This window comes from Orcinus orca, chromosome X (genome assembly GCF_937001465.1).
Source record: "Orcinus orca chromosome X, mOrcOrc1.1, whole genome shotgun sequence".
Classification (NCBI taxonomy): domain Eukaryota; kingdom Metazoa; phylum Chordata; class Mammalia; order Artiodactyla; family Delphinidae; genus Orcinus; species Orcinus orca.
The window spans coordinates 21,371,293-21,383,762 of record NC_064580.1 but is presented as its reverse complement, the minus strand read 5'-3'; the positions used below and the strand labels follow the sequence as shown (position 1 = coordinate 21,383,762).

At 42.4% G+C, this 12,470-nt stretch overlaps 1 protein-coding gene across 5 annotated transcripts in view; it reads left to right on the top strand.

The window, feature by feature from the left end:
• Positions 1–12,470, top strand: part of PCYT1B (phosphate cytidylyltransferase 1B, choline) — a 166,837-nt gene that overhangs the window by 68,922 nt on the left and 85,445 nt on the right. For 4 of the 5 annotated variants that reach the window (XM_049705182.1, XM_004284918.3, XM_049705183.1 and 1 more), the window contains exon 2: positions 217–316. The exons of the other annotated variant lie outside the window; for it this stretch is intronic. In XM_049705182.1, the coding sequence (XP_049561139.1) occupies positions 217–316 (100 nt within the window). The remainder of the gene's footprint in view (positions 1–216; positions 317–12,470) is intronic. 5 annotated transcript variants of the gene reach the window in all.

Genomic DNA, 12,470 nt, shown 5'->3' with positions numbered 1-12,470 from the left:
GAAGAGCTCTTATTTCTGAAGCATCATTCAAAAAAAAAAAGGTTTCAATGACAGCGTCCGTTTTTATTTCTAACAGTACAATATTTCTCCAAAAGACTCAGCAGATATCTTCTACTTAATCACACGGGCGTAGCCAACAGAAATAAAACTTCAGGGGAAGTTAGTGCCAAAGGAAAGTTTGTCGGACTATATTCCCTTTCTCTTTTTCCCTTCTAGACCCTGACTGCACCTGCCCCATTTGCAGATGAAACCAGCTGCCAGTGCCAAGCACCCCATGAGAAACTGACCATTGCTCAGGCCCGCTTAGGAACACCAGGTGAGGCTGTGCTTCTTGTTCTGCGGACGGGCCCTGTCCTGAGTTCTCAAGTGGCAGAAAGGCCATCATTATTTGAGCAGCACTGGCTTTGAATCGGAGAGATGAATTTAGAGATGACAGCACAGTGCCAGAAGGGTAAACACCGACGGCGATAAACTACGCCAAGCAAAGTAGCCAAGGGAAAGCTGCCGCGGGATACGGGAGTTGGAGCCCAAGCGCTGCCATTTAGTCATTCTACTGCCTTGGGCGAGTCATGAGAACAATCTGAATCTGTTTCCTCATTGCAAACGGGGCCAATGGTACCTGCTTCACAAGGTTTTTGTGACAACTAGATTGCGTTAAAAATACCATAGCGTTTTTTTAAAAACTGTGAAGTCGTAGATAAGCCTATGCTACTGTAATTGTTATCATTCTTAAAAATCTGTGGGTTTTTTTTAGCATCTTTATTGGAGTGTAATCGCTTTACAGTGTTGTGTTAGATTCTGCTGTATAACAAAGTGAGTCAGCTCTATGCATACATATATACCCATATCCCCTCCCTCTTGTGTCTCCCTCCCTCCCACCCTCCCTATCCCACTCCTCTAGGTGGTCGCAAAGCACTGAGCTGATCTCCCTTTGCTATGCAGCTGCTTCCCACTAGCTATCTATTTTACATTTGGTAGTGTATATATATCAATGCTACTCTCTTACTTCGTCCCAGTTTACCCTTCCCCCTCCCCGTGTCCTCAAGTCCATTGTCTACCTCTGTGTCTTTATTCCTGTCCTTCCCCTAGGTTCATCAGAACCATTTTTTTTTTTAGATTCCATGTATGTGTGTTAGCATACGGTATTTGTTTTTCTCTTTCTGACTTACTTCACTCCGTACGACAGACTCTAGGTCCACCCACCTCACTACAAATAACTCAATTTCATTTCTTCTTAAGGCTGAGTAATATTCCATTGTATATATGTGCCCCATCTTCTTTACCCATTCATCTGTCAGTGGACACTTAGATTGCTTCCATGTCCTGGCTACTGTAAATAGTGCTGCAATGAATATTTTGGTACATGACTCTTTTTGAATTATGGTTTTCTCAGGGTATATGCCCAGTAGTGGGATTGCTGGGTAATATGGTTGTTCTATTTTTAGTTTTTTGAAGAACCTCCTTACTGTTCTCCATACTGGCTGTATCAATTTACATTCCCACCAACAGTGCAAGAGGGTTCCCTTTTCTCCACACCCTCTCCAGCATTTGTTGTTTGTAGATTTTTTGATGATGGTCATTGTGACTGGTGTGAGGTGAGACCTCATTGTAGTTTTGATTTGCATTTCTCTAATCATTAGTGACATTGAGCATTCTTTCATGTGTTTGTTGGCAATCTGTATGTCTTCTTTGGAGAAATGTCTATTTAGGTCTTCTGCCCATTTTTGGATTGGGTGGTTTGTTTTTTTGATATGAGCTGCCTGAGCTGCCTGTATATTTTGGAGATTAATCCTTTGTCAGTTGCTTCATTTGCAAATATTTTCTCCCATTCTGAGGGTTGTCTTTTCGTCTTGCTTATGGTTTCCTTTGCTGTGCAAAAGCTTGTAAGTTTCATTAGGTCCCATTTGTTTATTTTTGTTTTTATTTCCATTTCTCTAGGAGGTGGGTCAAAAAGGATCTTGCTGTGATTTATGTCATAGAGTGTTCTGCCTATGTTTTCCTCTAAGAGTTTGATAGTGTCTGGCCTTGTATTTAGGTCTTTAATCCATTTGAGGTTTTTTTGTTTTTTTTTTTTGCGGTACGTGGGCCTCTCACTGTTGTGGCCTCTCCCGTTGTGGAGCACAGGCTCCGGACGTGTAGGCTTAGCGGCCATGGCTCACGGGCCCAGCTGCTCCACGGCATGTGGGATCTTCCCGGACTGGGGCACGAACCCGCATCCCCTGCATCGGCAGGCGGACTCTCAACCACTGCACCACCAGGGAAGCCCTGAGTTTATTTTTGTGTATGGTGTTAGGGAGCGTTCTAATTACATTCTTTTACATTTAGCTGTCCAGTTTTCCCGGCACCACTTATTGAAGAGGCTGTCTTTTATCCATTGTATACTCTTGTCTCATTTATCAAAGATAAGGTGACCATATGTGCATGGGTTTATCTCTGGGCTTTCTATCCTGTTCCATTGATCTATATTTCTGTTTTTGTGCCAGTACCATACTGTCTTGATTACTGTAGCTTTGTAGTATAGTCTGAAGTCCAAAGTCTGTGTTTTAAAACAGTTTCTCCAAGTGTGCCTTAAATTAAAGTGCCTGGGCTCTGCTCGAGGAATTTATTCATTCAATCCTTTAGCCTATACCAGAGATGGTGAGTGAAGAGATTTAAAAAGAACTATAAGGTACCATCTCTGTTTCCCAAGAGCTTCCACTATAATTAAAGAGACAAGACAGCTAGATAGGAGATAAACACCCACCAGTAGCATGCATGCATGTGCTTAGGGGTTAAATCCTGCAGCACAGATGATAACTGACAATTTTAAGAAGGGCAGATTCATTTGGCTTTGAGCAGTCACGCAAGACCTGGTCCCAGACCTGAGCTGATCCTTTTGGGAGAAGTAAGATTTGTACTTTGTGGGCAGAAAATGGAAGGGTATTCTGGATAAGTAGGACAGGAACAGTGAGGGCACAGAGATAGGGAATAAATGAATGGCGTTCCAGTCGATTGGGATGGAGTGAAAAATAAGATTAGTCCAGCAGGTATGCCTTGAGCCATTTAAGATGGCATAATTTCATGGTTTCTACTCACCATTGCAGAAAACCAAACATCCCAAATGTAATAGAGTCCGTGGGACAAAGGACAGTTTGCTTAATAATAACAACAGGTATTTATTAAGTGCTTTCTATGTACTAAGTTCTTTATCTGTATTGTCATTTCACTGTCACAGCTCTACGTGGTTGGTACTTTTAGTATTTCACAGATGAGGAAATGAAGCCTTTAGAGAAGCTGTGAATCTGCAGAAGATCATTTAGCTAGTAAGTGGCAGTGGTTCTCACATTTGAATCTGACTCAGAATAACCTAGAGGGCTTGTTAAAACACAGGTGGCTGGGCCTTGCCCCCTGATACAGTCCAACTGGGGTGAGGCCCAAGAATTTGCATCTCTAAGAAGTTCCCAGGTGAGGCTGCTGCTGGGGGACCACACTTTCAGAACTATTGGTAAGTGTTAAAGCTGGGATTTGATCTCAAACCTGTATGTGCTCGAACTTGATCTGTTGGCCATGACACTCTGCTTCCCCTTTAAGAATAGCTTGGAGGGAGTGAAGAGAGGAGCAGAGCAGGCAGAGTTAGTAAGCTTTGTAGAGACTTCTTGTGAGAAAGGCAAGAAGAGGCTTGAGGAGGTAGTTGAGAGCAGCTAAACCAGCCTGCAAAGAATCACCTGGTAAGTTTGTAAGAAGCAGATGTTTTGATCGCTCTCCCCCACCCCTAAATCTGGGATGGGGCCCAGGCATCTACATTTTTAACAAGTAGCCCAGGTGATTCTGAAGTTGGTGGTCTACAGATCATACCCTGAGAAACGGTGACCCAGCAACAAATCTAAAAGGTGCAATGAAAGTCCAGGTGGTTATGAAGAGAGCAGATTTGACCTCAAGTTAAAGGATGAGCTTTAGACCTGAACAGAAGAGGATCCTACTTTTCTAAGGGAAAGGAAAGGGGATTTGAACTTACTCTCCATCTGCTGGGCGCTATGCCCTGTATGTACTCTATTTAGTCTTTGCAAAACGTGAGTGAGGTGGGTATTTGCCGACAAGGCAAATGAGACTTGGAGAACTGAAAAGTGGTTTGTCAAATGTCCTAGCTGACTGGGTAGAGCTGGGATTCGATCTCAAGTCCCTTTCCCCTCATACCCCTGCTTTGTCCACTACAACGGATTGCCCTGTGGAGCACGTGCCACAGCAGCCCATGGAGCTCAATGAGAACGTGCTCAGACTTCGAACCAGAGGGTGGCAGGTGTGTGAACAAGACAGATGGAAGCTGTGATCTTCTGTAGTGGCGGGGCTGTCTTCATGCCCACTGCTGTTTCACCAGCACCTAGAGAAGTACTGTATGCTCAGTAAATACTTTGTGAGTGAATGACTGAATGAACGAACGAATGAATGAAAGTTTGGGACAACAGAAGGAGCTCATCATTTGGAGATAGAATCAGAGAGAGTTTGACCTGATGCAGCCTGCTTGGGTGGGATCGGGCACCTGTAGGCTGTCTAACCGCCAGGCGGTTTAAAGCCCGAGAAACTAGCTAGAATAAGATGGTGGTGCGTATTGAAATACCTGTGTGGTGGGCTCTGGGGAGCCCAGGTCACTACAGGAGGGATGAGATGGAGGAAAGGTGAACGACTATTCTCAGAAATTCTCCCCTCTTATCTCAGGTGATGACACTGGCAAGTTATCCAGGAGAATTTGGGATGTCGGTGGGCATCTGGCCGAGGGAACTTCTGTTTGAAATTCCTTTATTTAGAACTTCTAACATCAGTGTTAAAATGGGACAAGAAGTTGGTTCTTTGATTACTTACAAGGCACATATTCGTCTTAGACCACACTCTGATAATCTCTGTTTTATTACAGCGGTGGTCCTCAAACTTTAACTTGCTTAGAATCCCCGGGAGGCCTTGCTAAAACTGAGAGCTGGCCTCCACCCACAGAGTTTCCCATTCAGTAGGTCTGGGTGGGGCTCAAGCATTTGTATGTCTAACAAGTTCCCAGGTGACGCTGATGCTGCCTGTCCTGGGACCACACTGCAAGAACCACTGCTTAAGAGTAACTGTTGGCTATTGTAAATAGTGCTGCAATGAACATTGTGGTACATGACTCTTTGAATTATGGTTTTCTCAGGGTATGTGCCCAGTAGTGGGATTGCCGGGTCATATGGTAGTTCTATTTTTAGTTTTTTAAGGAACCTCCATACTGTTCTCCATAGTGGCTGTACCAATTCACATTCCCACCAGCAGTGCAAGAGGGTTCCCTTTTCTCCACACCCTCTCCAGCAATTATTGTTTGTAGATTTCTTGATGATGGCCACTGTGACTGGTGTGAGGTGATACCTCAGTGTAGTTTTGATTTGCATTTCTCTAATGATTTGTGGCATTGAGCATCCTTTCATGTGTTTGTTGGCAATCTGTATATCTTCTTTGGAGAGTGGACTTGACACGGGGAGGGGGAGTGGTGGGCTGGGACAAGGTGAGAGAGTGGCATGGACATATATACACTACCAAATGTAGAATGGATGGCTGGTGGGAAGCAGCCGCATAGCACAGGGAGATCAGCTCTGTGTTTTGTGACCACCTAGAGGGGTGGGATGGGGAGGGTGGGAGGGAGACGCAAGAGGGAGGGGATATGGGGATATGTATGGCTGATTCACTTTGTTATGCAGCAGAAGCTAGTGCACCATTGTGGAGCAATTATACTCCAATAAAGATGTTAAGAAAAAGTAACTGTTGGTAGCGGTTGGAGGGAGTGTCATGGAGATTATCTAAATATAATTGTTGGAGCATTGTCCTGTTACTAGAGAAGCTCACAGCGTTTTAAAAATATCTTGCTGTTTGACTGTTATTTAAGAAAACAAGAAAAACATCACTACTTTTTTGAAATGTTTGGTAGTTTTCAAGACTAGGAAGCAATTACCCTTCTGTGGCGCCGTCTTGAGCATCCCTTCAAAAAGACAAAAGAGACCTGTATTGGGGGTTCATAATGAGCTTCAAGATTATAGTTGCAACTGAAGTCTTTCACTAACTCCTTCTCTAGCCCATTTTATGATTTCATACAGTTGCCTACATTATGTTTCGCGGTCTTAGGTCTGCCCGAGCAGGATCTGCTGTATAAATTCTAAAAGAGGCTGCTCATAGCTTTTAGCTCCTGGACCTCATCTGTGAGGTCAGAGGGTGATGAACCTCAAGAGAAGGAGCACAGTAGAGCCATTGGAACTGGTACCTTTTTTTTTTTTTAAAGTTAATTAATTAATTTATTTTTGGCTGTGTTGGGTCTTCGTTGCTGTGCGTGGGCTTTCTCTAGTTGCGGCGAGCGGGGGCTACTCTTCTTTGCGGTGCATGGGCTTCTCACTGCGGTGGCTTCTCTGGTTGCGGAGCACGGGCTCTAGGCGTGTGGGCTTCAGGAGATGTGGCACACGGGCTCAGTAGTGTGGCTCGTGGACTCTAGAGCGCAGGCTCGGTAGTTGTGGCGCACGGGCTTAGTTGCTCCGCAGCATGTGGGATCTTCCCGGACCAGGGCTCGAACCCGTGTCCCCTGCATTGGCAGGCGGATGCTTAACTACTGCGCCACGAGAGAAGTCCCGGAACTGTCACCTTTTAAAAAATTTTTTTTTATTTAAGTATAGTTGGTTTACAAGGTTGTGTTAATTTCTTCTGTACAGCAAAGTGACTCAGTTATATATATATATATATATTTTTTTCATATTCTTTTCCATTATGGTTTGTCACAGGATACTGAATATAGTTCCCTGTGCTATACAGTAGGACCTTGTTGTTTATCCACCCTATATATAATAGTTTGCCTCTGCTAATCCCAAACTCCCATTCCTTCCCTTCCCTCCCCCTCCTCCCCCTTGGCAACCACAAGTCTGTTCCCTATATCTGTGAGTCTATTTTTGTTTTGTAGATGTGTTGATTTGTATTGTATTTTAGATTCCATGTACACGGTATTTGTCTTTCTCTGACTTACTTCACTTAGTGTGAGAATCTCTAGGTTCATCCATGTTGCTGCAAATGGCATTATTTCATTCTTTTTGATGGCTAAGTAATATTCCATTGTATATATGTACCACATCTTCTTTATCCATTCATCTGATGGACATTTAGGTTGCTTCCATGTCTTGGCTCTTGTAAATGGTGCTGCTATGAACATAGGGGTACATGTATCTTTTTTTTTTTTTTTTGTGGTACGCAGGCCTCTCACTGTTGTGGCCTCTCCTGCTGCGGAGCACAGGCTCCGGATGCGCAGGCTCAGCGGCCATGGCTCACGGGCCCAGCCGCTCCGCGGCATGTGGGATCTTCCCGGACCGGGGCACGAACCCGTGTCCCCTGCATCGGCAGGTGGACTCTCAACCACTGCACCACCAGGGAAGCCCTGTGTGTATCTTTTTGAATTAGAGTTTTCTCTGGGTAAATGCCCAGGAGTGGGATTGCTGGATCATATGGCAACTCTATTTTTAGTTTTTTGAGGAACCTCCATACTGTTTTCCATAGTGGCTGCACCAATTTACATTCCTACCAGCAGTGTAGGAGGGTTCCCTTTTCTCTGCACCCTCTCCAGCATTTATTTGTAGACTTTTTAATGATGCCCATTCTAACTGGTGTGAGGTGATACCTCATTGTAGTTTTGATTTGCATTTCTCTAATCATTAGTGAGGTTGAGCATCTTTTCATGTGCTTCTTGGCCATCTGTATGTCTTCTTTGGAGAAATGTCTATTTAGGTCTTCTGCCCATTTTTCAGTTGGGTTGTTTGTTTTTTGTTGTTGTTGAGTGGAACTGGCACCTTTGATCTTAGCTCAAATAGTCCAGCTGTGGAGGTATGACCGTCTAAGGTTTAGTATGTATCCTGAGACAGAGAAAATCAGTAATCTGCCTGGAGATAAAGGAAAAGCCCAAGTGATTGCTTCATAGGTTCATTTTCATTAAAGCTGACATTTTTTCTTAAAGGGAAACTGAGTTCTGATTTCCTATTTTCCTTCACAGAAAGGGAATTTGTATTATTCTGTTCACACAGTGATATGTGTAGTTTTCCAAATCCATTTTTCAAGAGCCACCTGAATGAATTTTGCCTTATTTCTGTGCCACCTGTACTGTAATTTACTTAATTTTTTAAAAAACGTACTCTTTCTTTTTTAACTTAAATTTAATGTATTTTGAAAAGCAAACATCAATCATCATTTATTGAAAAGAGCATCGCTGGCTATAAGTAGAAGGAAATGATTAAGTTTATATAAAACTATGTAAACTTTGTGAGGTAACTATTAGATTTTAAAAGGTTAAATTTTGTGCCACCTCTTTTGCACCTCAGCTGTACACAAAACAATACCAGTTACCATAATTACTGGGCATTCAGTAACAGTCTTTCTCTCTCTCTTTTTTTTAAAAGACTCCATAATGGCATGTCGTTTTCTAGAAGGCATCATGAGTTAGAAGAAAGAGCAGTGGCGTTTGGTTTGCACTCACACTCCATCATAGGTTGGTTATATGTTGCTGGGTAAGCTGCTCAGCTTCGCTGAGCTTCCATTTTCCCCTCTGTGAGAGAGGATAGTAAGTCCACTCTCCTCTACCTACCTCACAGACTTGATGGAAAGATTAAGTGAAATACACGTGCTCTGTAAATCATACGTACTTTTAAGGCATTGTTAATAAGCTGCATTTTAAGAGCCATAATAAAAAATGAATAATCACCCTTTTATTGTTGCCTGAATCTGAAACAATACCAAGAAACACCATAACATGCCCTACAAAAATGTGAATTCAGATGTACTGTAGTTGGTGACTGCCTCCTATCTTGCCGTATGGTATGTGTATGTTTAACTTTTTAACCAACTGCCCAACTGCTTTCCAATGTATTTGTACCATTTACGTTCCCAGCAGCAGTGTATGAGAGTTCCAGTTGCTCGATATCCTCATCAGCACTTGGTATGATCAATAGTTTTTAGTCATTCTAGTGAGTATGAAGTAGTATCTCAGGGTTGCTTTAATTTGTATTTCCCTAATGACTAATGGTATTGAGGATCTTTTCATGTGCTCATTTGCCATTCATCTATTTATTTTCTTTGGTGAAATGTCTGTTGAAATTTTTTTGACCTTTCTGTAGCTTTTTTTTTTTTTTTTTTCCCCCTGATACGCGGGCCTCTCACTGTTGTGGCCTCTTCCGTTGCAGAGCACAGGCTCCGGCCGCGCAGGCTCAGCGGCCACGGCCCACGGGCCCAGCCGCTCCGCGGCATGTGGAATCTTCCCGGACCGGGGCACAAACCCGTGTCCCCTGCATCGGCAGGCAGACTCCCAACCACTGCGCCACCAGGGAAGCCCTTTTTTGCCCTTTTAAAAATGAGTTGTTTATCTTAGTATTGAGTTTTGAGGGTTCTTTATATATTCCAGATACAAGTCTTATATCAGATACATATTTTGCAGATATTTTCTCCCTAAGACTTGCTTTTCATTTGTGTAAAAATGTCTTTTGAAGAGTAAAGGTTTTAAATGAGGTTTAACATATAACTTTTTTTTTTGTTTTATACTATGTCCTTTTTGGTTCCTATTTAAGAAATTTTTGTCAAATTCAAAGTCACTAAGATTTTCTCCTGTTTTCTTCTAGAAGTTTTGTAGTTTTAGCTTTACGTTTAGGTCTATGATCCATTTAGAGTTAATTTTTGTATATGGTGTGAGATGCTATGTAACATATTACCACAGACCTAATGGCTTAAAACACTGCACATTCATTGTGTCACAGTTTCCATGGATCAGGAGTCCAAGCCTGGCTTAGCTGAGTCTCCTGCGTAGGGTTTCACAAGGCTGCATTCAAGGTGTCACCCAGGGCTCAGTTCTCATCTGGAAGCTTGACTGGTGGATCTGCTAGATCTGCTTCCGAGCTCACTCAGGTTGTTGGCAGAATTTATTTCCTTGTAACTCTAAGACCAAGGATCTAGCTTCTTGCTGGTTGTCAACCAGAGACCACCCTCGGCTCCTAGATGACACACCTGCAGTTCCTTGCCACATGGCCCTCTCAAAATATGGCAGCTTGCTTCTTCAAAGCCACCAAGGAAGAAAGAATGAGTCTGCTAGCAAAATGGAGTCTTATATGCTATAACATAACAGTGGGAGAGACATCTATCACCTTTGTCATATTCTCCTGGTTAGAAGCAAGGCATGGGTTCCACTCCCACTTCAAAGGGAGGGGATCTCACAAAAGTGTGAACAGCAGGAGGTGTGGGGTCAGTGGGAGCTACCTTAAGGTCTCTCCACCACGGCCATGGAATAGGTGTGCTTCACCTTTTGATCATTGCCAAACCTCTAGCTTCACAGGCCGCTGGTTCCCAGCACAGACCCTCTAGAGAGTCCCCAGATGCCTAAAAGGATGTCCAGAAAAACCTCGAACAAAAGAGTAAAACAAATAAACGTACCAACTAACTTACAAAGCCACAGTCTATTAAAAAATATTATGGAGAATTTCAAACATTCACAAAAGTAGAACAATATAATGAACCTTCATGTGTCCATCACCCATACCTAACAACCACCATCCTGTAGCCTTCCCTCATCAACTCTCCCCTCTTGAATTACTTGAAACAAAATCCCAGGCTTCCTATTATTTCATCCATAAATACTTGTGTATATATGTCTTAAAAAATAAGAACTCTGCGTTTTTTTTAAGGCATAACCACTATATCATTATCTCACCTAAAAAATTAACAGCAATTCTTTAATATCATCAAATATCCAGTGTTCCAATTTCCAGTTATCTTATGTCATCATTTATTTATAGTTTGTTTGAACCCAAATCCAAATAATGTCTATATATTACAATATGTTGAGGTGTTTTTTAAATATCTTTTAATCTCCAAGTCCCCCCATCTCTTTCCCTCTTCTTTTTTTTTCTTGAAGTTTACTTGTTGAAGAGATGAGGGATTTTTTTTTTTGGTCCTGCAGAATTTCCCAGTCTAGAAACTGCTGACACACCACAATTTTAAAAAGTGAGCTTACTGCAAAATCAACTCCACAAATACTCTTCACAAATTTACTAAATGGCCTTTTTTCTCAGTAATTATATCGTCTTTCTTTACTTTTCTTTCCTCCCTGCTTCCTGAATTTATTTATCTTGATCACTTCTGAATCAATAACACAAAGTTCTGCAAAACTGCCACCTGCTTCCCCCTGGGGTTTATATCTTAAAACAAATTTTCCTCAATTGAATTCAAATTGAATAAGAGCTTTGAAACCAAGGATCCCTCATTAGACAGTTTGTTATTTCAAAGTATTTTCTATTTACCGTGCCTTATTTAGAATACAGTATAATCCTGTGAAGGCAATTCTCTTTGTTCAAAACGGTGTATAATTGGGAATAATTGCAATTCCCTATCTGACAGAAAGTCTCTCGAGTTTTGTTTATTAGAGAAATTTAATTTATTAGAAACATTGTACCATCTGAATATATTAATGTAATATTCCTTTCAATTTATGTTCTAATTTAACGAGGTTGTATTACATCAAGAAATAATCACAGTTTTAAATCTGAGCCTTAAAGATCATTCAACAGAAGTGTGCATTGATTTCTTTTTTTAAAATTTATAACATCAATATAATACGTGCATCTAGTTTAAAAAGTTAGTGGGACTCTTAGGCTCGTAAAACAAACCAACCAGCAATCCCTTTCCCTACCTGCCCCACCTCTGATTCTTGTTCTCTGTAGATATTCAGCACTTGACAATCAACTTTCCAAAATGTTGTTGACATCTCTAATCCACTCTCATTGCCTTTCTTGTTTCCTCTGCCCTTGCGGGATTATCCCTTTTTAATTCTTTCTCTGTAATTCTTGTGGTGTTAGAGCGGAAGTGGAGCTAAGTGTGTGTGTGTTCAGTTTGCCACGTTTAGTTTGTCGTTCGCCATATTTTCATTTTCTAGTTCCTTTGCTGAGAATCCAAAATGGTGTAAAAGTAAAAGTTGGCACCCAGCCCCTCTACCTCCCTATGTCTCCCTCTTGCCAGAGGGGATGGTCTTTGGCTGACTCAGCAAAAGTGTCATCCTGCGGTTCCTAGTGCAGTCTCCTGGCTCCCGGGAAGCTCTGGTGAAGTGTGTCCCTCTTCCTTAAGAAATAGCACTTCCCAAGCACAGTGAGAATGTCTCTTGTGGCCGATTTGCTCTTGACCCTTCTCCCTAGGAATGACTGTAGTGTGGGTCACTCACCTCCAACCCTGAGCACCCACCCCCATGTAACTTTTGCTCCCTGACACTCCTCCCCTTGGGGCATGTACACCCCGCCCCATGTCTTAGGATACCAAAGAGAATAGGGAGTGACCTTTGTGCAGTGTATGCTGGTAAATGTTTAACAACTGACCCTCCAGGGGGAAATAAGCCCTGATTTGAGCATTTGCCAATCTCTATGGTGTAAATACTCCTACCAAGGCTGATTTTACGCTGCCATGGTGACTTGGAAGAGGTGCAC